A 26797-nucleotide genomic window follows, 5' to 3' on the forward strand; every position below is an offset into this window, starting at 1 on the left:
CCAGCAAGATCCTCTGCACATGTGCTGTGTGTACTCTATCATTTTGCTGAATTTTATCATACATGGAATTTTAAACAAAGGCAAAATAAATAAAAATGCAAAAGTGGTTAAAAATAAAGTTTTCCTGCCTTCGAGAACATCAGACAGCACCCAGAGGAACAAAGCAGGTGCGCTGTGGCACACTGTGTCAGGAAAGCCCAGGCAGCTGACTTACATAAGCCCCAGAAATGGGGGTGGGGTCCAAGTTACAGATCAAAGAAAAGGGCCCTGGAGTCTGAACCAGGTGTTCGTAAAAGGGAGGCAACTTGAGAAAAAAAAAAAGAAAAACTTCAAAGGAAGGGGTGCATTGAAGGGATGGAATCAGATCAAGTTACATATAAAAGCTTATACTGTAGTGCCCTATAAAACCATGTAACACACACACACACACACACACACACACACGAAAGGCAACATCTAACCCTGAACACATTTAGAAAGCCTGTGCTCAAGCATAAAGTAAAAAAAAAAAAAAAGAGGGGGGGGACATAAGATAAAGAAAATAAAATTATAGCCCTTCATTTCCTAGTCATCCCTTTTTCTTATACTTCACCCATCACCACACTGGGACTGAGTATCTATCACACAGAAGCACAATCGCTAAGCTGCTCCCTACCTTCGGCTTTTAGTCCAAATTAATGCAAACGATCACGTGGGCTCGAGCCAAGCAGTGACGTGCGATTCTGCTCTGTCAGAGGGAACATCTGTCAAGCCCACATTCAAAGTGCTGCCTGCCTGTGCGGCAGGAGGAGCGTGGACCTCACATTCCACACGAGCCCGCCCCCGGGACCCTGCCGGAGCCTCCCTGCAGCTGCCAGGCACCCGGAGAAGCCGCGGCCTCCTCCCAGCGCCCGCTCCCTTCCAGCAAGGCTCTCCCACTGCAGCTCGGCGCCGGGAACATGGATCCTGAGCAGGGAGGACAGCGCTGCATTGTCCGGCCGGGAGCGCAGATGTAGGGCTTCCACGCAGCAGCCGCTGGGCCGAGGCGGCCCCGCTGCACACAGGGAGGCGACCACAGCTCTTTTGTTCCGAAGCAGAGGAGATGCCAGCAGGGAAGAGCCCCCGGAGCCCCGCGCCCACATGAAGGAGGAGGTGCCTGGAGGCAGGAGACAGGTGGACACTGGGGGCCCGTGCACAGCAGGCGCAGGAGGCAGACTGGGGGATGTGCGCATGTTCCAGGGCACCTTTTTGCTGAAGGGCTGGAGCCGAAAGTCTGCTCCGTGGGCATGACCCTCTGCACACCAATGGCCTGACCCGGGAAGGTATGTCCGTGTCTCGTGTGTGATGTGCTTTTCAATGTCTCCCCTGAGCTGCACGGCCCAGGGCGCTCTGTCTGACAAACAAGTCCAGCCAGCTTACTGCCCTTGAAACTGGGGAAGGGTCCGAATGGGGGATTTACGTGTCATTGTTTAGAAGGCACTGTCCCTGCTCTCTTCCCGGGAAGCTGTAGCTCGGAGTAATGACGGGTTACGGGAGAGAAAAGGCAGCCAGGAACAGGGTGTGCTTAATGGATTCTCTGAGAAATTAAAACTTACACAGAAAATCTGTCGCCCTCTGAAGAGAACATGGCAATCCTCTGCCAAATTAGGTCAAATGGAAGCCCGTCCCCTGAACTACAGGCTCCCTCTAAAATGGCCATCGAGAGACAATGCAGGGAAGTTACATTCCAGAGGGTCAGCGGTGCTCTTCACACCAAGAGCTTTCCCAAAGTCCTTTTGGAACAAAACCTTCATCTGTAGCAGCTTTAGCAGCACAGCCTTCCCTCCAAAACCCATCTGCCCAGATAGAGGTAACGAGCTGAGAGCACCGGCGGTGTTAAGCATCGCCATGCGATGGAGACTACGGGGAGCATTTGCACAGATCACATGGGCGTGCGAGTTTGTGCACCACACACACGGCAGATTTGCATGTTCCTGTGCCCATGAAAACAACTCTGAAACAAAGAAATAGCAATGGTGGCTGCAAATCCCCCATCTAAATTAGTGAGCTTAAATTTCAGGCAACAGACTGGTTCTCAGTGATCAAATATATAAGGCTGCTCTTGGTGGTCATTTTTAAAGTGAAATTCAAAAACATAATATGAAAACACTTTGATAGAAACATATCCTTAAGTAGCACTACAAGGTCAAAAATTAAATATAAGTCTAGCCACTGTGCCCCCAGGCTACCATACACAGGTAACAAACTACTGCCAGGCAGGTGTGGGCAGGGCGAGATACATCTAATAGACTATCTTAGCAACAATCCTAGTGGTAATAACAGCTCATGACTCAGGAACTCAAGGATATTTCTAAATTTTTTAGAGGTCTAGCAAAGATCTTAATTTTTGCTCATTTTCACAGCAAAAGTCAATAGCCTATTATTTCATCATCATCAAAGGCACACATTTTGAAGACATGTAAGCATGCCATTCTAAAATTAAGATTTAACAATTTATCGGGACCTATTATTCTTACATCCCAACATCAACTCTCATTCATACCATTAATTTTTACCCCACTTAAGAATGAAATCAGATGGTATTAAAAAAAAAATACGGTTGTGAAAATCTCAAGTCTCTCTTAGGGGCTTTATCTCTCAGTGTTAAAAGCACCTACTAAACATTTTTATAAGCTAGATATCTCAAAAGTGTAGACTTTTTTACTCAAGCACCACTTAAATCTAGAACTGTTTCAACAGACTACAGATACCAATACTTTTAAAAGACAAATGATAAGAACAGTGTGTGTGTGTGTGTGTGTACATGTGTGTATGTGTGTGTGTATGTGCGCACCAACTGAACATTAGACAGTAACATTCTCTCCAAGAACTTCAACCCATAAAAGGCGCACCCACATTAATAGCTTGGCAATATCATCCAAATCACATTAGGGATAAATCAAAGCTATTTCTATGCTGGGATCTAAGTGTACAGCTATTTAGTATGCCGAACCATTTCAACTTTCTTGTCTCGTTCCCACTTTTTAAGAAATAATTCAAGAATAATTTTACTATGTAATAAAAGGGTGTAATTTTACTTTTTTTTTAGTGGAAAAATTTTAATTTTAATCAGAGAAACTTTTAATAAATGATGTTTAAGGCCAGACACATGCACTTTTATCAATGAGACTAACAAATGGGTGTCTGGTTTCCAGCCTGAGCAGCTTAATATTTATAAACATACGGACACCATGACTGTAAATTCAGATGCACCTCCATCCCCCACTGCTGCAAAGCCACAGAGACCAGAAGCCACGTACTTATGCTGGGTCACAACATGTAATACTTTGCGTTTTCTGTAACATTGAAATACTTCAGAGATACCACTTCAGGTGTATTTTCATAAAAACACCACAATTTATTACTCTATCTTCAGTCACTCCTTCAGTCCTTTATTCAAACATTCCTTCAAACATCTGGCCTTGTATTTATTGCTTCTTAAGCTACCAAATCTAAACTTGTAAAGAGCTCTGTGATGGGGACTTCAATCACATTCCAAGCATTATTATGGCAACAGGAAGCCGACATGTTTCATCTAGCTGTGAATATTTAAAATCCATTACCAAATAAATTTTAAAGGCAACTTTTGTTTCTTCTACATTTAAACCCATACCTCTTCTAGCTACTGGCTTCTCTGTGGGATGGAGGCGGAATCGTGACTGCTTATCAAATACTCCACTTGGAAAAAAAGCTTAGGAGTTTCCCAGTGGGTGCAGGAAAGGAAGCGTGATTTCTAAGTCAGAACACTCAGCTCTGTTCTTTCCAGCTGAGCTCACCGCAGAACTGTTCTACGGGTAAAATGAAGAGCCCTGGTCTTCACTGTAGCAATGTAACATTCAAATTCATTTCAATAAACTCCAACAGATAGCACACTAGATTGTTTTTACACACCCCAAACTTAAAAAAATCACCATCTCACAAAATGATTAATTTTCCACATTTGAGAAACACTGTAACTCCTCAAAGTACCACCTAATTTCAGATCACTGAACTCATCCAAAGCTGGTGCCTGTACTAGATCCCATTACACTTTATTCAAATTCCCAGCTACTTGCTCCCTCTAGTGGTTGTTACTAGAATAGAAATACTTTCATTCACATACATGTGTGCCTAACACTTCCAATCAGTATTTTCCAAGTACTTCACATTATATGCTAATTCTACTCTATAATTATTCAGTTATATAAGAACTTTGTTTTCCCCAAAATAATTACATTTCATGTCAGAGCTAAGCAAACTTGGTATTAATCACGAATCTCTCAACATCACAGGCTAATGACGCACATGTATCTATGTATACAGATACATGTGTGTTCACTTCAAATAAAACTAATGGTCCTACTAGACTGTTTTTAATACATTAAATTTTTAATTGACTAGTTTTATTTTGCTTAAAGAAGTAATTTTCAAAATAAAAACTTGAAAAAAATTAAAATGACATATCAGTCTTCTACTGAAAGTTTTTTCTTTTACTAGAATTCAAGCTACAGCAGCTTTATCTACCTCCACCCCCATGCCCTGATCCAGAAAAACTAAGAGCAAGCTGACACCATGAACTAATCTGTGCTTTCACGGAAACACCTTGATTGAAGATAACACAGCCAGTTCTTAAGATGTGGTGTCAGGAACCTTCCAGTGACACCCATAATCGTATTAAAAATCTAGGGCTCTAAATGTGGTGCTAGCAAGAGTCCTAAAAATGTAACAGATACTCAACATACAAATTTAGAACACAGAGTAACCTGAGGTTATCTAAAATGCATTTTGTGATGTTTGAAATTTTGAGTATTTGGATAAGATAGTAAGTAGTACCTATATTTTGTAAGAAATCTGAAAAGACTGTTCAAAGTCGTTTGATTCTGGGACATGTGATAGTCTGCTAAGGCCACAGATAATTAAAGACGACTAGTTGCTATATTTTTTTAAGTCAATCTTAAGTCTAAGTAAGAAAAATGATTTCCTAATACCCATATTTGAAGTGCAAGGTTAAAATTAGGAAAGAGTGCCTGAAACTTCTCATCATTCAGTCCTTAAACCCTGCACTGAAGTTACTGGAGCCTGAAAATTGATTCTGACAGGTGCATCTTCTCACTGACTTTCTCAACACAGTGGGGGCGATGGACACGTGCCAGGCAGCTCTGTGACGAACAGACTCGGCCATAACCGCGCCGTCTGTCCCACGAAATGATGCCTGGCCGCCTGACACCGAAGGCCGCTGACAGTGCACAACCCCCAATAGGATGTCAAGTCGATGCTAACGCACGCCAACACATCCCCAGTTGCCCGAGGCTCTGGCACGGCCTGGCAGACTCTGTGACACTGTCCTCCTCTGCATGCACACACTTCTCAATCTGTCACGTGGGCCCAAGTGCCCCTGGCCAGAGCCCCCGAGACAGTGAGTGGAAGTGACCCGTCCCCTTTCGGGTGCTCACTGCTACAAAGGTGTCTTGCTAAAGACGTTACTGAGGGAAAACAAGCCATAGCTTTGTTCCGGGGCGACCTCCCCGCAGCTCCTCAGCTCCTAGCTGCCCTGGACTTCTAGCCTCGGCCTCTCTCAGGCAGTTCGGGAACAGTGAGCATGCTGTAAGCCTGTGCTTTCCCTCCACAGAATGACTGCGAGGGAGACGCCGTGCCCAAAGCGGAAAATGGTGACCAGGGAACAGTGCTGACTCCAGAGGAAGCCGTCCAGCTGCCTCCTCCCGGGGTGTCCAACATGCTCCAGTGGCGGCGGCGGCACTGCTGCTGGGCCAAGCGCTCCCTGTTCCGGGCGCCCCTCGTCGGGGCGCTCTCCCTGGCCTTCCTCTTTGCCATGTTCTTGTTCTTCCACCACCACGACTGGCTGCCGGGCAGAGCCGGATTAAAAGAGAACCCTGTGATCTACACTTTCCGCGGATTTCGTTCTACGAAAAGCGAGACTAACCACAGCTCTCTGCGGAACATCTGGAAAGAAACAGTCCCTCAAACGCTGAGGCCTCAAGCTGCCTCCAACTCCAACAACACAGACCTGTCGCCGCAAGGAGTGACGGGGCTGGAGAACACCCTCAGTGCCAACGGGAGCCTTTACAGCGAAAAGGGCACTGGACACCCACATTCTCACCACTTCAAGTATCTCATCAACGAGCCTGCCAAGTGCCAGGGGAAAAGCCCGTTTCTAATCCTGCTAATTGCTGCGGAGCCTGAGCAAACAGAGGCCAGGAGAGCGATTCGGCAAACGTGGGGCAACGAGAGTCTAGCCCCTGGTATCCACATCACACGGATTTTTCTGTTGGGCATAGTAAGTACTAATTTAAATGGCTACTTGCAACGCACAATACTGGAAGAGAGCAGACAGCATCACGACATAATCCAACAGGACTATTTAGATACATACTACAACCTGACCATTAAAACGCTAATGGGCATGAACTGGGTTGCCACATACTGCCCACACGCTTCGTATGTGATGAAAACAGACAGTGACATGTTTGTCAACACTGAATACTTAATAAACAAGCTACTGAAGCCAGACCTGCCTCCCAGACATAACTATTTCACTGGCTACCTAATGAGAGGCTACGCGCCCAATCGAAACAAAGACAGCAAGTGGTACATGCCGCCAGACCTCTACCCGAGCGAGCGCTACCCCGTCTTCTGCTCGGGGACGGGCTACGTGTTCTCGGGAGACCTGGCCGAGAAGATATTTAAAGTCTCTCTCAGCATCCGCCGTTTGCACTTGGAGGATGTGTACGTAGGGATCTGTCTGGCCAAGCTGAGGATTGATCCTGTGCCCCCGCCCAATGAATTTGTGTTCAACCACTGGCGAGTTTCTTATTCCAGCTGTAAATACAGCCACCTAATTACCTCTCATCAGTTCCAGCCCAGTGAGCTGATAAAATACTGGAACCACTTACAACAAAATAAGCACAATGCGTGTGCCAACGCGGCCAAGGAAAAGGCAGGCAGGTATCGCCACCGGAAACTACACTAGAAAACACGAGACTTTTCTGTTCAAACGTGCAATCTGTAAAATAGTGCTAAAAGCATGTATAGTTAAAACGGATGATACCATAGGACAAGTTTTAGTTAAAACTCATCACATACAAGAATTCCAAAAATATTTTTTTAATTTATGAAGATGGTAATTCTTAAAAGTACATTATATAACAAAAAGGTCTCCCGAGGGGATCTATAGAGAACTGTTTAAGGGGATTCTGTGTATTAACATGCAATAACAAGCATGCATATGTCAATGACTCAAGTCTCATGTTAGGGGCCAGTAAGATGTATTTGCCTATATTTTCCTCATGAATTTTAATTTAAGAAATGGAGACAGTCCAAAGACCCTTCGTTTTAGATTCAGCATATAATTAAATGTAAATAAAACATCACTGTTAATTTTAAGAAGACTTTGTAATTGTGCAAACGACAAATTTTGTGACCTGACTACTCTAGGGATCTAAAAACTGTATTCCATGCAATAAGATTCAGTTGAGTTATTCCAGAAACACATTTATAAAGTTCAGATGATTCATCAATGCAGTTCTCATCTAAGTACTTATTTAAAAAACAAAAACAATGGAGATACTCATTTTCTTTTACGGGGAAAGTCTTTTGACATGACGTGATAAAATGTGAAAAATCAATGTGTCTCAGGCTCAAGTTTTTATAAAAAGTAAAGGTTTCAAAGTCGACAGATGTGTTCTCTGGTTGGTGTGAGGGCCACGCTGGTACCTGAGCGAGCCACTCCACCAGCCGGCGACTGCGCTCTGCAGGAGTGCCTGCACTTGGCGCACGCACATCTATAAAAATAGATCATGTCCCTCTCGCTGAGGCAGAGGTGATTACTTACAGGCACAAAGAGAATGTGCTGCTGGAAGCAGATAAAAGGTAAAGAGCGCACAGCCGCCCCATTCAATCCTTTTCTAAGGTGCGTGCCTGCCAAGCGGCAGCATCTGGGACTTTACTTCCTGACAGCAGGTGTACACACGCCAACTCTTAATCACTCCATGGCACCTACTTCTCGCCGGGCGCCAAGTTTACAAACCTGCAGTTTTTAATCCGCTAGATGACAAACAGTGTGCATTACCTGTGAAAAGCCTTCTGGGGGAAGAGAGGGAAAACTACCCATGTTTGATGAAGACTTGATTCTAGGATGAACAATGTATACGATGCACTTTTATCAAGTTTTTAATAAAAAGGGTGAAAAAATCTTTACTGGGTGTTGTGGTGCAAATATTTTTCACAGTGATTTTGGCTGGTTCCATTATACATTTTAAAATCAGGAAATACTAAACCTACTAACTCTAAAATAGTGTTTCTATTTCACACAAGTAATTAAACTTATTAATCTTAATTTCGTCAGGATGTTAGTTATCCTTATTCTAATAACGATCATTTTTACCTTCAATTCTGAAGATACTATATCGAAACAGAATTGTAACATTTGTAAATTTCAGAATCACAGAAACTGCACTTAGTATTTATGATGCTAAGTGCTTAGTATTTAAGATGAATTCCGTTTATAAACAATTTACTGCCCATTTTCAATTAGTACTTGTTTCTGTTCTACACAGAGTAATTCCGAATGCTGAGCTAGCTAACACCATGGGCTCTTAGCAAAATCTGTTTTTCATTTAATTTCATTTCCATGTTACACAAAGACTACCAGAGCACTAAGTAAAAGTCACACATAATAGGACAGTAATGCCAAAGTAGGCAAGTTTGACGAAAGGCAAAAGGAATCCTTCCATGAACATATGATTCCACTGATTTGGATATGGGCTCATCCACCTTGAGAGTAAATCTCTCCTTTCTACTCCTAAAGTTAAAAAAAGGTGTATGTGCACATGCGTGCATGCGTGCGCGCAGTTATGTGCATGCGCACAGGTATACGCATGCAGTGTGTACAGAAACAGACACCAGCACCATCTATCTAGTGTCTTCTAGGGTCAAAGTGCAGGATCTTTAAATTCTTAACAGACAACTAAATTCTTATCATAAGCATCAATTTAAAATCATTTCTATATCAATGTTATCTTGAAAACTAATGGTAACCGGATGACACTCTGAGGTCGCACAGAGCGCTGGACTAAATAAGGTTTCTGAGTGCTGCTCACATCCTTATTTTAAAGTTAACATCCTACTCTTCATTTATATTTGACTTTCCACTGTCAACAATATGCAAGCTGGTTTCCTCAGCAAAATATGAATTTCTACATAATATTTTAAAATATTTAAACATTTCACCAAGTACTGTGCCTTACTCATGCCCAGCACTATGTAATTTTTAGTATACATGAGAATATAAGTTTAAATAACAACTATGCATCAGATCAAAGAAAAAAATTATAAAATAATCTTATGCTCAGTGTTAATAGATACTTTAGAAGATAAAAATACCAAAATCTTCAATATTTACACTAGTTTATTTTGATCAAGATTGTAAGTAATGAAATTCTAATTCAAATAAATCATTTAAACTTGTCACCTCTTACTATACAGCACACTCATATATAATCTCACCTGGAATATTACTAATATCTATTACCAAAAACCCCTATGAAATAGGGACAGGGCAACAGGAGCTGTTTCCTGACCGAGCATACAGCATGTGCCTGGTACTGTGTTAAAGCACTTCACATGCATGATCTTCCATGAACATCAATCACACTGAGAAATAGTAAAGTTTCTTTATGGTGTAAGACTCCACTGATTTGGATATAGGCTCATCCACCTTGTAAGTAAAGCAACATCTAAGCAACGACCAAGTATTATGGAAATATGACCACCATCCGGGACAGACTCTAACCCCTCTCTGTCATCTTGGACTGTACAAACATGGGCTCACACACCACCTATTTGAACTGCACCATGAACAGGGAAGCCATGGTCACAGCGCTAACGGCAAACTCCCCAAAGCCACCTCTGTTGTAAGGCCCTTGCTATCACAGCGCAGTCTAAGCAGAGTCGGATGCTGAAGATGAAGCAGGGAGGTCTAACTTTCCTCGCTCTGAGGTCAATGCAGGTGAAACTGTGGGCACCATCCCCAAAAGGCCAGGCTCGCCGGGTTCCACCCCAGGGCCTCGCATCAGGCTGCAGGAACCCTGAGCCCGGGCCTGCTCAGAGCTGAGGGAGCCGCCAGAGGCACTCACTTCGTAAGCATGTACCGAGCTCCCCAAGCCCTGAGGTGTGAACTGCAGACGCAACCAGAAGCGAGAATAAGCCCAAGTTGTGGAGATAACACTCCTTCCACAGAGAGCGCCCAGATCCCATCTTCGCGGAAACAGAAAGGACAGCGGTGATGCCCGCATGAAGGTGATGCCCGCATGAAGGCGTGGGGCAGGGCCTCTCACCCAGCCCGTGTTCCCGGGCTCAGAAAAGCCCTGTCTGGGATGATTCTCAGCTAACATCTAGGAGATGCTCGTCGGCAAATGGGAGCAGTCCAAGGAGGAAACTGGTACAATAACCCTGAGGTGGGAAAACCACGGCACAAGAGCAGAGGGAAGATGGGTATGAACTGATGCCAAAAGGTAAGAAGAGAGAGGGGCAGGTAAGACCCCATGAAGACTTGCAGCACGTGGTAAGAACGATGGTTTTTAACCCCAAGACTAAGGGGGAGCCATTAAAAAACAGAAGGACTTGGAAAACAGAAAAGGCAGAGGCTGGCTCACGCCCATGGCTTCCATCCTCCCAGTTTTGAAGCAAAGCCGCATGCAGAACAGATGAGGCGACATGAGTGGCGTGAGAAGGCGAGTTCTGAGACCGCTGCGCAACCAGGGAAGATGTGAGAAGTCGGGGCCAGGAAGGGGGCAGTGGCAGAGAGATAAAGAATTCCAGAGATGGTGGGAAGGTCAACGGGAGTGTGACAGCTAGACAGTGCAGCTGAGGGGAGGGAAGGAAGTGGCAGGAATGACGCCGAGGACCCTGGCCGGGCACTGAAGGGGTGGTGGTACCATTTACCAAGAGAGAACACCTGGAAGAACCGGACTCACTAGGGACGACGTAATAAAGAGCCACCAGAAACACATAAAAGGACTGTCCGGTGGCACTGAGAACCTATAGATTATACAGCACCAGTAACAATAGTAGTTTTAACTACTTCTCTCTGCACATATGAAAGTATGGCAAGCAACTGGAAATATAACATATAATATGGGCTTAAGAGCCATCCATTTGGCCCGGCCAATGTGGCTCAGTTGGTTGAACGACTTCCATGCACTAGGAAGTCCCAGGTTTGACTCCCAGTCAAGGCATATGCCCAGGTTGCGGGCTCAATTCCCACTAGGGGGCATGCAGGAGGAGCAGACTGATGTTTCTCCCTCTCATCCATCTTTCTCTCCCTCTCTCTTCCTCCTCTGAAAGAAATAAAAACATATTTTTTGCCCTGGCTGGTTTGGCTCAGTGGATAGAGTGTTGGCCTGCGGACTGAAGGGTCCCAAGTTTGATTCCGGTCAAGGGCACATGCTCAGGTTGCAGGCTCGATTCCCAGTGTGAGGCGTGCCAGAGGCAGCCAACCAATGATTCTCTCTCATCTTTGATGTTTCTCTCTCCCTTTCCCTCTCCCTTCCTCTCTGAAATCAATAAAGAACATATTTTTAAAAATAAAATAAAACATTTTTTAAAAAAGAACCATTAATTTGATAAACACTTTTCAAGCAATGTGCCAAGTACTCTGTCCCCAGCGCTGGGCATACAGTGGGGGAAAGATGGAGTTCTTGCCTTCAGATCCTCATAGTCAAAGGAACTCGTCAACGTAAATCAACAGACAAGAAGATCACCAGAAGGAAAAGCTGGGAGGCCTTGCCAAGAAAGTGACCTCTGAACTGAGATGCGAATGAGGAGGAGCCAGTCTTATTAAAAGAAGAGGACTGATCCAGGCAAACAGACCTGCGAAGACAAAGGCCGGGAGGCTGAGAAGAACCTGACAAGCTGGTAGGAAACAGAAAAAGCCACTGAGACAGAACTCTGGCAATAGCCTCTCTTAAACCTTCACCTACAGCAGGGCGCTGTGGGCAGAATTCAGAGGGTGCCTGGTTTGGATGTGAAATTTAATTTCACCAAGAAGTTAGCATTTCCATCCTTTGTGAATATAGGCAACAAATCGCAGAACTAGTAACAATGGCTGTGACTTTGTCATCAACAGAAATCATATTTCCGTGTCACATTACAACTGTCACACAGGTCTTGAAATACTGTATATGCTCATGCTGTAAATTTCTGGCAATTATTAGATTTGACACTGGGTATTGTCATAAATTGGCATTTTTAAAATACCTTGGTAATATTATTTCATCACAGTTAGCTTTCTTTGTCATCTTTTGTACTTTGTGCATTAAAAACACTTAATAAGAGGACTCATGGGAGTGGCCAGTCTCCCAATAGATCCATGACCTGAGAAGAGATTATGAACGTCTATCCACAGCAGAGGACACTGAAGAATGCTAACAACTGAACGCAACTTCTGGTGCCTGTTTGGATCCTATTTCCAACAAATGAACTACAACAGACACTTTTCAGAGAAATCAAAGACACTGGACAATGAACAGAGTATTGGATGACACCAAAATGTGGTTACCCGTGCTGTCCTGTGCTATAACCTCGGTGGCTGGGTTACAAAAAGCCCAGGATTTTTAGAAAAGCCAAGCATGTGAGCACAAAACGCCAGTGTCTGGGTTTTGCTTTACAATACGTCAGGGAGAAAGGCAGATGAAGAGTGGTTTAAAAAAATGACAGAATCTGTGTGACAGACAGAAAATCACACTAATTATAATTCTCTCATTATGTTTATGTCTGAAATTTTTCAAATTTAAGAAAAAAGGGGGACGGGGGTGGTAAAAGGCATTCAGTAGTTGCTTTGCAGAAAGCAGCCCCTCAGAGGGAAGTCAATTCCAGGAGGGCTGTCTGCTGTGGAACAGATGGGAGAAAGATGCCCCCTTCTCCAGGCGGATGAGGTCCTCGACCAGGTCGCGTGACCTATGAGGCTCACCACGGAGTCTCCTCTTTCTCCCCATCATGCTCAGGGAAGACAGCAGCATCATTAAAACCTGCTCTGGTGTCACTCACATCTTGCTGAGTATGCACTCCCTATCTAACAGCACTCATTGCAAAGGGAAAAGAAACTATTTCTCATTATTTAGGCGTCAGGGCCTAAAAAATTATTAGTCTTTGATCAAACTAGCACATCCTGGCATTAGAGGTAGCAGCAGTTTAGGAGAAATGCTAAGTTACAGTCTTAAGGAAGCCTGTGCGAGCAGTGACCACGGGGAGAGGCTGCGTGGCCTTGCACCAGGTCTGTCTGTATTGAAGAGATGCAAGTACCAAGCCAGCTTACTCCAATGCCACTCAACAACTGAAGGATATAATGTAACATAGGCTCACCTTGCAACCGTATCATTGTAACGTGATTTCCCAGGTAGCTTTTTCACACAGAGGACACGTATGTGCTATTCAGAGGATGGATTTCCCAGGCAGCTTTTTTACACAGAGAACACGTATGTGCTATTCAGAGGATGGATTTCCCAGGCAGCTTTTTCACACAGAGAACACGTATGTGCTATTCAGAGGATGAGCTCAGTGGCCCTGGCAATTATACTTCCCACGGGCATTTAGCCCTTCAAATGCTCCTCTCTCACGCGTGAGCAAGAGCCACAGCCTCCTGCCCTGCGCTCACAGCAGCAGGGCCGTGTGCTCTGACCTGCTCCGCACAGAGGGTGCTGAGGACTCGCAGGCACCGAGAAGCAGGCAGTACAACTATGCTTTGCTCCTCAGGGAGCTACAGGAGGGCCCAATACAAGATATAAACGTAATGCTACCTGTATGCCGCACGGAGCATGTTTATGTCACATCTACTGTCCTATGATCTTTATCTGGTGTCTAGAGCTTTAGAAAAAAATTATATAAACTTTTTAAAATCACTAATGACTCTGAAAGTTTAAAAATAAATCAAATGTATATCACATGCCTCCCCAAAATTGATATCTATTAATTTATTAGAAGGTATTAGATCAATTATATCTATTAGGTTCAATCCAGATAAAGAAAAAATGTTCCCCAAATCAATTTAATGGTAAAGTTTTTAATATTTTTCTATTGAAACAACTCTTATAGGGAGAAATACATCTGATAATATATATCCACACTTTTTGGTAAATTATAATGTACCCATAAATTTACTATCAGAATGATTGGTTATTATAATATAGCTCTATCTATGTTAAAACTCAACAGTTCCTAAGGACACTATGAAGTATTTTGTACAGCATTTTAAGGTAAATGATAATATTAAGCTGATTTTGGGGTTTTCTAATAATGAAAACTAAAAGGCTTCTACATAATAGAAGGCTAAAGACCTGATTAATTTTAATTCTCAAGTTTAGTATATTAAAATATACATGAAATTCGATTCCAGAATGTTTCTGACAACACATACATGACAAAAAGACATTGTAAGAAAATCGAAGCTTCTATCTAAAAATACCAAATTTAGAGAAGTCAATAATTAGATTGATAGTGTCCAAAATTTATTCAGTTTGTAGATAAAAAATTGAATAAATCTGAGTTAAATTATAATATGTAAAATGTGTAATTGATTTAATATCAAAATATTTACATATTAGATCTTATATACCACTGCAAAAACCTAAATGTAAAGATTTTTAATGACCACATAAACTATGACAACCTCAACAGTGAGACAATTATCTGAGTTCTATGGTTGCTATGACCTTTGTCTTCAATAAAAATAAAAATCTTTAAAGCTTTAATTCCTAAACATTAGAAATAAATATATCTTCAACTTGACAGTAAGACAGCACTCTAAAATGTTAAATAAGAACTTAGTTTTATCCAGACCAGAAGCACTAAGAGTTTAAAAACAGTTATTTTAAAAATAAAAGTGGGAACAGTCACTCACAGAGGAACATGAGAAGCAGCAAAGACAAGAAGAACAACACAAAAGAAACATCCATCAAGAAAAAGACCTGGAAAAAAACCAAAACTTAGAATTAAAGATCAAATGAGGTTTGGCACAGTGGGGAAAGGGGAAGGGATGAACTAACTAGACAATCCAATGAGTAAGACATAAACACTAAGACAGCTAGGAAAATAAAATCTGAATGTTGGATTTATATAAAAGATTGGAAATTCATGGAAGATTTAAACCGATCTATGAAGACCTAGGAATTGACACAGCAAACTAAAACTCTGCCAAGAGCCAGCAGAGAAGTACCCAAGGAAATATCCAAACACCCAACTACAGTTTGTTATTAAATATACTAAGTTTTCATATGAATGAATTCAAATAATTTATCAATAAGTAAAAGGAAATAGTAATCCTTTTTCCCTCTAAATAATATATATGCCTCAGTGACCAGCCGACCAGTCGACCGGCCGGTAGCTATGACACATAATGACCACCGGCAGATGCTCAACGCACAGGCATGGAAACATGGAACAGACTGATGAATCTCAGAAGTAAAGGAGGAGAGGGGAGGACGTAAAGAGATGAACCAAAGCTCTTCTATGCATACTGGAGGCTCAGTGCACGAATTCGTGCACCAGTGGGGTCTCTCGGCCTGGCCTGCGGGGATCGGGCTGAAAGCAGCTCTCTGACATCCCCCTAAGATTCCTGGATTGTGAGAAGGCACAGTGCACCAGGCCTCTAGTATAAATTAAGCCCTACAGGTTTGGCTCAGAGCAGGGGTGGGCAAACTTTTCGACTCGAGGGCCACAATGGGTTCTTAAACTGGACCGGAGGGCCGGAACAAAAGCATGGATGGAGTGTTTGTGTGAACTAATATAAATTCAAAGTAAACATCATTACATAAAAGGTTACGGTCTTTTTTTTTTTTTTAGTTTTATTCATTTCAAACGGGCCGGATCCGGCCCGCGAGCCGTAGTTTGCCCACGGCTGGCTCAGAGGTTGAGCGTCGACCTATGAACCAGGAGGTCACACAGTTCGATTCCTGGTCAGAGCACATGCCCAGGTTGCGGGCTTGATCCCCAGCGTGGGACATGCATGAGGGAACCAATTAATGATTCCCTCTCGTCGTTGATGTTTCTATCTCTCTCTCCCTCTCCCGTCATCTCTGAAATCAATAAAAATATATTAAATATATATATACACAATAAAATCATATCTGTGTTAAAAACATGGTGATGGTTAGCCTACAAAGACACTGAGAAAGAGTTACAATTTAGAAGTGGTAAAACACGCTCAATACTGATAATAATTTTGTTAAAATTGAAGGGATTCAAGTTGTATTGATGAAGGTAAGTATAATTATAATAAGGAGCTGTGCTGCATTATGCTTTTGGAATGTCAAATTACCTGCAACGTGACTCCTGGTACCAAGACAGTGTCTACCACAGCAGTGGCCTGGAAGAATTATGGATCTGACAGTGATGCCGGCCACCGCCCAGGAGCGCCATGAGAGGTGAGCCGACCTCCCCCAGACTTGGCAGAATTCAGCAATAGCCTTTATGCATCTATCTACCTGCTTCCCTCCTCCCACCTGGGTGACCCTGTCGGACGGAACTGGAAGATTACCTCTCACTGGGACAGGTGAATGTGCAAATGTTTCTAAAAGACGGGAGATTATTTAATGAAGAGCTAGGGAATCCTTTTATCATAATTCACAGTATCTCACTGCTGAGAGCTAAAGAACATTCTACAGTTACCCTACTTCTTCAAACAGAGGAAGAAGAATTACACAAGAAAGGAAGTGGTTTCTTTGTTTCCTTGGAGTGGGCCACTCTCAGGAAGAGAAATAAAGATAATAAAACCATGAAGAAGTTCTTAAGTGTGACACTCTCCGTGGAAAGTCAGGGCCACCTTATGCTGCTAGTGAGCCCAGCGGGAACGGTCTCACGACTGTCTCCCATCCTCCACATCCCTGCCGCTTGGTCAGATAGTGAAGAAAATGAGGATGAAGAGATGTCAGAGAACCCAGAGCCTCTGCATCTCGGCGAACAGACTGGAGATGCCTGGACAGTCACATACGGCTTCCAGGAGACAGTGCTTAGAGGACCTTCAAGGACAGGTTGTGCCTGACCACGTCAACACTGTGCTGAAGGGTCAGAGGTTTTTGGAAGGAAATCTCTATTCACTGGATAATAACGAGATCAGCAGCCTGAAGATTTCCTGGTTAAGAAGAATGAAGGACTGGCCTGGCCAGTGCTGCTAGTCGGTGATAAACAAGGGGAATTTGCAGACTCAGCCCAATGTGGTGCAATAGCGGAACGTTCGCTGCATTTGACCCCTGAAACTCTGAGCTTATCTCTCTCTCTCGCTCTCTCTAGTCCTGCTAAGTTCCTTGCTGCTACCCAACTAACAAAGAAAGCTCTTCATCACCTCCTCTTACTCACTATATACCGAAAAACATTGCCCAGTGGCATTTTCTTAGTCTAATGTGGCCCCTTTCACAGAAGGAATCCATGACAATGTATTCAAGTGTTCCTGTACTGAACAGTTTCTACTCTCAGCCCACAACCACTACGATGGTCACGTGAACGGATCGAGTGCCACACTAGGTCTACCAGTGCTCTCACAGGAGGGCGGAAAAGCAAACGCAGATAGATCAGCTTGGATACAGTTCGCACTCTTGATTCAACTCTTGAAAACAATGAGATTCCTGTACCACAAAATCTGTTTAATCCAGTATTTCTTAAACATTATAGAACCCACGTAACACACTTTGGGGAAAGGCTCCCAACTCAAAAAAGACCCTAACAACCTACAACACTCATGCCTTTGGCCTCTAGAGCCTTTACCAGGAAATGCATTTCTTGGCCTAAGTCAAAATTAATTACCAACCCAACTATTCAAAGTTGTAACTTTAAAGACACCTGGGTTACTTCTATTCCTATAATAATTTTCAGTAAATTATTAGCTTTGTGCAATATTACCAAATATTCCCAAAATACCCTGGCTGGGCATTAATTTCTATACATCTCAATAACTTATTATTGTTATGAAATGTTGTTATCAAAACACATACCTCTTCTCTATAATACATGTCAGAAAAATTCATTTGCATAAAAATTTCCTAGTCATCTGCAGAAGTCAATTTATTAATTTGGTCTTACACCTAACAGAACTCTGGCATCTTGGGCTTAAAAGTTATGTAGATCAGGCCCAATGTGGATGGATCCTAATTTTAGTAATTACGTCTATCAACCAGGCGCACCAAAACCCTGAAGAACAACGGCAGCAAAAATGAGCCACACATAAGTTAGAAGTCACATCTTTGCAACTAAGTCTTTAGCAGACACTTAACTGCTTTGTATGTCTGGGTGGCTATCACATGAGAAACTTTCTTAATTGGAGAACAAGGTAAAAAATTGGTGAAACTCATATGCCAAAGAAGGAAAAAAAGGCAAAAACTTAAAGAGCTCTGGCTGGTTTGGCTCAGTGGACAGAGCGTTGGACTGTGGACTGGAAGGTCCCGGGTTCGATTCCGGTCAGGGGAACATGCTCCGGTTGCAGGCTCAGTCCCCAGTGGGGGGTATGCAGGAGGCAGCCAATCAGTAATGCTCTCTCATCATTGGTGTTTCTATCTCTCTCTTTCTCTCCCTTCCTCTCTGAAATCAATAAAAATATTTTTTTAAAAAAACTTAAAGAAGAAGCATGAGTTTGAGATTCAATGTTTTTAAAAAGAAACAATGGCCTGGCAGGTGTGGCTCAGAGGTTGAGCGTCAACCTATGAACCAGAAGGTCACGGTTCAATTCCCGGTCAGGGCACATGCCCAAGTTGTGGGCTCCATCCCCAGTAGGGGGCATGCAGGAGGCAGCTGATCAATTTCTCTCTCTCATCATTGATGTTTCTATCTCTCTTCCTTTCTCTCTGAAATCAATTAAAAAATATTTTTTAAAAAATGTTTTTAAATAAACAATGATCAGAGCAACTTCAAAGTGTCAAGTTCACACTTCTCTAAGTATTCTGTAAGAGCTGCTCAAATCAATCAGGTCGTAAACAGCAGATTAAAAATGAGTCTTAAGATACGAGAAGTACCAGCAATCTGACATTCTGTTGTGGTTGTTTCTGTGAAATTACACCCAACAAAAGTGCTTCCATTCGCCTCTCTTGCTAGTGTATGCAGGACCCGTTTCCGATGAGGCAGCAGCGCCCCACCGCTCGCATGCTCCTAATGAAGATGCTGTCCTTGGATGTGAGGAAAACTGTTCTGCAGAAGAATCACGGTAAGAACCCTCACTGACTTTCCTATTTGCACAGAAGCTCAGTAATGAAACCAATGTAAGGGCATTTCAGATGAGACCAAAGTAAAAAGGACAATAACCATAAAAGACTCACTCTGACAGCGACCAAAGGAAAACAACGTCAGTCCCACAATGACGCGATTGGGGAGTGGCCAGCAGGCAAGTACTGTTCCCAAGGAAACGTCAATAAGAATGAATTTTGATCTTTTGAGTATAAGGGATTTCACTTGAAAGAGCATAAGACACCATAGCAAGAAACTCCCAGTTGACCTTTCGACCCCTTTGTTGTCTTTAAATCCTCTCACCAGGTAGCATCCCACCTACTTGCAGTGAATCACAACAGGTTCACACACACTCAACTCCGTTAAAAAAGGTAACAAATTAAATCCCCTGTGAATCAAATCCCCTCCATACACATCTAGCAGCACAACTGGTCATGACAGACAAATGTCTGAAACAGGAAATACACAGAGTAAAGGTTTCCTCAGCACCGGCTGCTCATGGAGAGCGGCGGGAGCGAGGGAAGCTCTGTGGTCAGAGAACTTACCGTCACGGACTTCAGCGTCATCCCGTGGTAGGTGCCCATCGTGTCAATTTTGAAGCCTTCCGTTTCTATAAAGAAAGAGGGTTTTCTATTAGACTTTATGTATTTCATGATCAATCACAAATCTAAAGTAATAATCCAAAATATATCTTAACAGGTCAACAGTATAATAAAACCTTGAATCTATCATACACATAAAGTTAAATCACACACTTCCGAAGATAAAAACTTAGAAGGGTACTAGTCTCAAAAATATATTCAATACACAGAAGCTGGTTAACACTATGTCTACAACTGTGTTCAATACTCATATTAGTTGAAAGTATCAAAAATTCAGATTGAGCCCGCTGGCATGGCTCAGTGGTTGAGCATCAACCTATGAACCAGGAGGTCATGGCTTGATTCCTAGTCAGGGCACATGCCCAGGTTGCCAGCTCAATCCTCAGTAGGGGGTGTACAGGAGGCAGCCAATCATTGATTCTCTCTCATCATTGATGTTTCTCTCCTTCTCTCTCTTTCTTTCTCAAATCAATAAAAAAATATTTTTTAAAAATTAGATTGAGCCGAAACCGGTTTGGCTCAGTGGATAGAGCGTTGGCCTGCAGACTGGAAGGTCCCAGGTTCGATTCCGGTCAAGGGCATGTGCCTGGGTTGCGGGCACATCCCCAGTGGGAGGTGTGCAGGAGGCAGCTGATCAATGTTTCTCTCTCGTCGATGTTTCTAACTCTCTATCTCTCTCCCTTCCTCTCTGTAAAAAATCAATAGAATATTTTTTTAAAAAATTAGATTGAATAAAATACTTTATAATTTAACCCCCAAGTTATTTACATCTAACATTCAATTACAGCACCACTAAAAGCACCTACTATCATAAGAAGTCCTTAACATATAGAAAAAGTCATGTTCAAAGATGACAATGATTAGGTATGTACACTGTGGAAAAGCAATGCTGTAAACAGATAAGGAAGGGTTCCAGGGCAGGGTCCCAATATGCCTTTCTGTAAAGCACCACATACTACACATTACACACTGCAAGCCAAACAGTCGCTGTCACACCAGTGACTTCTGCAGTGTGGTGGCAGAAGCGAGATAAACGAGGGTCAGAGTTGGTCTGTGGGCGGTCATCTGCCAACCCCTAGAGTGCACATTATTCATTCCACAAGAAAAGCATCGCAGTGAATACAAGAATGGACCAGTCTACACCCTGTGTTTTATACATGCCTTTGTCCAGTAAAGGAAATCAACACACAAAATTCACTGCATCAAGGTAACACATCCTTTAATGAAACTTAGGTTTCAGATGATGCAGAAAAAAATGACAAATGTTAAACTTCCAGGTGCTACTACCTCATTTTTTCATGTATCAAGTCAAAATAGAGAAGTTACACCGACATTAGTCCCACTTACTACCCACCTCACCAGCGTGGCACTGACCCTGCCGAGTTAGCCAGTACCCCACGTGGGCTTCCACAAACACCACCTCAGATGCTGACCAATCCCCGCCTCCCAAGCGCTCATTGTACACATTCATAATCCGGGGAACATGACTGAAGGAGAACCGCCCTCTAAAATCAACTTCTGAGAAGCAGCACTAGCCCTAATAGCCAATATAATATATATATTACGGCTAATTACATACCAGTCATGGACTCCATGGACTTTACATTACCTAGTTCAATCCCCACAGCAGCTCTGAGAGGCAGGCACTGCACTGCCATTAGTACTGCCATGTCACAATGGGGGAAACCGACACACAACGCAGTTCAAGTCACTTCTCAAAACTCACACCCAAAGTGACTGACAGAAGCAATCTGGGTCCAGAATCCATGCACTGAAGCAGGGGAGGCAAACACATTCTGTAAAAACCAGATGGTGTCTCTAGGCTTTGCAGACCACGCAAACCCTGCCACCACTCACTGCCGCTGCCACAGCACCCGGGAGCCATGAGCAGCACAGAACGGCGGAGCGTGGCCGCTGCAGATGGGGCCGGCCAACTGCGGCTCCAGCGTCAGGCCACCTGCCTCTCACGTGGAGCACAACCAGGACAAGAAAGATAAACACCAAGCCACTTGCCTTCTTTTCCTTTGAATCTTTCCTGGTCGTATCTGTTGTAGGCAGCTGGGATAGGCTGTTTGGTGCGCAATGTGGGGTCCTGTAGAAAAATTAACCATGATTTACATGTTAAGTCTATTGTTACTTAATAATCATAAAAACCACAATAACATTGTTTTCTAAGCTTTTATTGTTACCATAGCCAACAAGACAAAAGTGGGGAGGAGACAAAATGAATCATCAAAGTTTATTTTCAAGATACTGTTTACGACCAGAAAACCGCCACCCTGTCAGGGCAAAGGACTCTAAGTAAACGTGCACCAGGGCAGAAAGCAAAGCTTCTTAGAGATGCAGAAACAAGATGGCGTGTGCTTAGGACTTTCCTCCCAACTCCTTACATCTCTTAATGAAGTAGTAAGCTTCCTCCAATTATGAACTGTTTCTTTAACAAAAAAAACCCACACACCCTTTTAATTCAAAGTTTATGGAGCTGGCATTTTAGAGCCTCTTAACTGAATTATTCTCCAAATTGTTAATCTTTAAATGAATATAATGACAATGACAACTGTAACAACAATCCTATATAATAAAAGGCTAATCTGCAAATCGAGTGACTGGTCCTTCTGCTGTTCTGTTGATTTGCAGGTTAGCCTTTTATTATATAGCAGCGGTTCTCAACCTGTGGGTCTCGACCCCTTTGGTGGTCTAATGACCCTTTCACAGGGTAGCCTAAGACCATCCTGCATATCAGATATTTACATGACGATTCATAACAGTAGCAACATTACAGTTATGAAGTAGCAACGAAAATAATTTATGGTTGGGTCACCACAGGAGGAACTGTATTTAACGGGCCAGAAGGTTGAGAACCACTGTTATATAGGATTATGGACCTGGGCAATTTCAACCTATGTCTCAGTTTTCTCACCTATCAAATGGGAATAATAATATTTTTGCATCACAGGGTTCTTGGGATGACTAAGTGACAAAAAAGCTGGTATATCTCTCAATAGCTGATTGTGGAAATAAAATATTGCTATAAGTACATTTATTATATTGTAACATTAAGTATTTATGTAATTAATAAAATATTATTATGGAACACTCCTCACCAGGATAAAGATGATCCCTGTGATATTCTAATGGAGACCTCCTTCCAGGTAGGCACATGACTGTTTAACTATTATTCACTGACCTATCAACCAATTTCAAAGCCCAACCAGGAAGAAATAAGATTACTTCGTTACGGACAGTCAACACAGGTATATCTCCAGGCAAGAATTACTGCTCAAGTAACGTCTAATGGTGAGAAGGATTTTCACATCCTTTAGATATGTTGAAGCTGCATAAGGTTTAGAAACTACTAACTGAAAACCTCTGATTACATGTCTTCAAAATTATAATCCTGGAAACCAAGCGTCATTTTCAATAAAAGCACAGCGTAGGCAGTAAACATTCTTACCACAGGTGCTGCATTGGGGGCCGGCCGCTGCTCAGGCGCCCGCCCTTCCTCTCTGGCTTTCACAGACTGAAGAATTGCAAAAATATTCTTGGAAAAGTTCTAAAATAAAACAAGACAGATGTGTTGTCAAGAGGATTAATTCTGAATCAACTACTACAACAATCCCCTCATCCTCAGGGGACATGTTCCAGAACGCCAGTGGATGCCTGAAACCGCAGAGTGTAAAACCCTAATCATCTCTTCAACTCCGCCAGAAACGTGCAGCGGCTTCCTCACTGGCAGGCACAGCTTCTCCAGGACTTTAAAAAAAGAAACTTAATTGTTGAAAGCATTACGTATGCCCCGCCCCCATTTTTTCTTAAATATAGTTTTAATTGATTCTTATTTTTTACTTTCCTAATTTTAATTATTTTTTTAAGCTCCAGTAATTTTTATATTTTTCAGTCCAACCCGATTCTTGGACTGTGTAACCATCCCTTACTCGCAGTAAATGGCTTGACGTCACTCATTCCAAGGGATCCCTGGCTGAAACCTCAATGCTTTCTGGAACAGCCCTTTGTTTGAAAAACTATTTTCCAAAATGCACAAAAGTAAGGACAAGAAAGAGCAGCACTATTTAAAATTTTTGCAAGGCTCAATGTCTGCCTTAATAGAAGAGAGCTGTATTTCTACAGTTAATAGCTGTTTTATCTTGTTTGGTATTGGTCTAAGTATATAAAAGAAAATCTGGCCTCACACAGACAACGGGAGGAGTATTACAATAGCTTTTCAAGGGACTGGATTTCCTCTGACATCACGCCAAACCATATAAAGATCTCATCACAGCCATCATCAGTGGCAAAAACACATGGCCGGCCGCGAGCAGAGCGGCGCCAATGCCTGTTCGTGCCAAGAGGCCAGCAGTGCACCAGGTCCCCCATTCACACCGACAGTGCAAAGGTCAACACAGTGACAAATGCAAATGAAGTCTTAATCCAAACTTATCATCAAGTGATGAAAATCCATTATCACTACTGTAAATATTACATAGTACTGTGTGAGAGACACAGAGTCTGGAAAAATCAGTCAAAATGTTAGTTATCAGCTATTTTTGTATGGTGGAGATAATCTCTTTTTGTCAATTTTTTAGCAATGAACATATAACAATTTACACACGTTTAAAAATGTGTTTTTAATGGCATTATAAAATCTGGTTGCTTTATGTGGAGTGCCTGAAATGACCATAAGAGTGCATACTTACTATTTCCTATGGACTCTTCAACCTATCTTTTATTCCAAAAACTCAGAAAAAAAGGTCTGTCTAAAATCTTAGGATCTTGTACGGCTATGAGAACCTAGAAAGTTTTTGAGTTTAGCAGGAAAAAAACAGTATACAGAGAAAAAAACAGTCAAAATAGTTCTTATTTTAAAAATGGTAAAACAGAAGCAAACCTAGCTACCAAGCAATTCTTCAATTAACCTATTTTTCAAACTGTAACAGTGGTACCAACACTAAATTAAAACACTAAGTTTTCAAATGATGGTACAATCCTGCCACCTAGAGCTCAATAAAAATTGTTCATCTCAGTTATCTGAAAACGTAATGTTTGGTCTAAAAGGAAGGTGGGGCATATCACCTATGTTTCATTCCATTATTGTAAGATTCAGATTTTTCAGCAGTTATAATAACTGTTGGTAGAACAATGCAAGTCACAATATTCAACTATGAGCCCCACCTTCAACAGTAAGAAGGAGCATTAAACAGATCATTTACTGTAAACACACAGCGGAAGTTTACTCCCGTTGGATTATGGATTGCTTGTCCATAATCCAAGGTCTGGGGAACGAGTTCTAGTCCTGAGTTCCAGTGCTCGGCACAAGTCAGAGCACAAGTCCTTCCTTCCCATTCTCTTTTCTAGCAGCTGTATTCCTGCTCCAATGGTGGAGGGAAAGTGAGGCCAGAACCCAACATCTGCAAATGAAACTCCCATGAGCATTAGTAATCGCACACGTCTACAAACCTTCTTACCACGCATCATTACTAACGACTGGGCATCAGTGGAGAACAAACGTTTAGGAGAACACTGGGCGGTGGGGGAGGAAATGACAGCTGAAACTATGGAGCCCCTTAAGATAGGACACACCCAGCGTCTTTCAAAGTTTAAAGCACGCATCTTCTTCAACCAGCAATTTGCTTCTGGAGTTGAAACTTGTGCTGTATGCACATGAATGCAGAGGTTTATGTACAGGGTGTTTTTAGTGCATTATTTGTAATCGTGAACGGGAAAGGGGGAAAGAAGGGAGAAGAGAGGGAAGAAAATCCCACAATCCAGCAGCAAAAAAAACAAACAAAACATTGCCGAAACTGGTTTGGCTCAGTGGATAGAGTGTCGGCCTGCGGACTGAAGGGTCCCAGGTTCGATTCCGGTCAAGGGCATGTACCTGGGTTGCGGGCACATCCCCGGTGGGAGATGTGCAGGAGGCGGCTGATCTATGTTTCTCTCTCATCAATGTTTCTAACTATCTCTCTCCCTTCCTCTCTGTAAAAAATCAATAAAATATATATTTAAAACAAAACAAAACAAAACAAACAAACAAAAGCCAAAGAAAACAGCCCTGGCCAGTTTGGCTCCGTGGACAGAGCATCTGTCTGAGGACTGAAGAGTCCCAGGTTCGATTCCAGTCAAGGGCACGTACCTGGGCTGCAGGCTCCCAGCCCTGGTCGGGAGCATGTGGGAGGCAACCAATCGATGTCTCTCTCACATCAGTGTTTCTCTCTGGCTCTCCCTCTCCCTTCCACTCTCTCTTAAAAGCAATAGAAAAAATATCCTCAGGTGAGGATTAAAAAACAAAATGACTCCATTAATAAGGAACAAATAAATATTGGTATATCCACAAGCCAGAATATAATATATAAAATACATGCAACAAATGTTCACTGACTGATTTTCCCAAGTTCTCTACTTTGTGGAGACAAAAATTAATAAACAACCAGAGAGCTTGACATCGATATTCCCTGTTCACTGGGTTTACCCAAAAATCTGGTCAACAGGAAAAGTGGACCCCTCCTGGGATTGACAAATGAGGGCAAATCAAGACGACTTTCTCATGAGCTTCTTTGGTGGCCACCAACCCACCCCAGGGCAGACTACAATGACTAATACGCCACCTAGAAACCCACCTTACCCTGATCCTTCAGAGGTGAGCGTGAACCTCCCAGAGCGAACCTGAACCACTTTTATAAGCAACCACAGTTCAGTCCGCACTCGGTGCACAAACATGTCAACCCTCTCACCTTCCCCGTGCTCTGCAGGATAGTGGTCCGCGTCCTCCACACTCTCTCCCTGCTGACAATATCCCGGGTCACATCTACCTCCGCGTCCACAAAACTCCTCTGTTTGAGAGCAGTTATGTCATCATCTAAGTCGGTCTTGATGGTAGATCTTTTCTTGGCCATAATTTTGGCTTTGATTGCCGCAATTTTTTCCACCGACATAGCTTCAGACAAAGACCTGAAAGCAATTCATTTTTTTAAATTTTCACAGCA

General features: G+C 42.8%; 2 protein-coding genes and 1 pseudogene across 2 annotated transcripts in view; 2 read left to right on the forward strand and 1 right to left on the reverse strand.

The window, feature by feature from the left end:
- The window catches only part of CDC73 (cell division cycle 73), a 63336-nt gene that overhangs the window by 24705 nt on the left and 11834 nt on the right, over nucleotides 1–26797 (reverse strand). Inside the window, exons 7-10 of the mRNA XM_070401108.1 lie at nucleotides 26546–26762; nucleotides 23272–23370; nucleotides 21831–21909; nucleotides 19761–19825 (exon numbers count right to left, since the gene is read on the reverse strand). Coding sequence (XP_070257209.1) covers nucleotides 19761–19825; nucleotides 21831–21909; nucleotides 23272–23370; nucleotides 26546–26762 — 460 coding nt within the window. The remainder of the gene's footprint in view (nucleotides 1–19760; nucleotides 19826–21830; nucleotides 21910–23271; nucleotides 23371–26545; nucleotides 26763–26797) is intronic.
- On the forward strand, nucleotides 743–8211 carry B3GALT2 (beta-1,3-galactosyltransferase 2). The gene is made up of 2 exons (XM_070401270.1): nucleotides 743–1301; nucleotides 5627–8211. Exon 2 carries the CDS (start codon nucleotides 5732–5734, stop codon nucleotides 6983–6985), a length of 1254 nt encoding a protein of 417 aa, XP_070257371.1. The 5' UTR covers nucleotides 743–1301; nucleotides 5627–5731; the 3' UTR covers nucleotides 6986–8211.
- On the forward strand, nucleotides 10729–17404 carry LOC138999250 (nudC domain-containing protein 1 pseudogene; annotated as a pseudogene).

Source organism: Myotis yumanensis, unplaced genomic scaffold (genome assembly GCF_028538775.1).
Source record: "Myotis yumanensis isolate MYYU_CA2020_CCGP unplaced genomic scaffold, mMyoYum1.0.hap1 SCAF_22, whole genome shotgun sequence".
In the NCBI taxonomy this organism is placed as follows: domain Eukaryota; kingdom Metazoa; phylum Chordata; class Mammalia; order Chiroptera; family Vespertilionidae; genus Myotis; species Myotis yumanensis.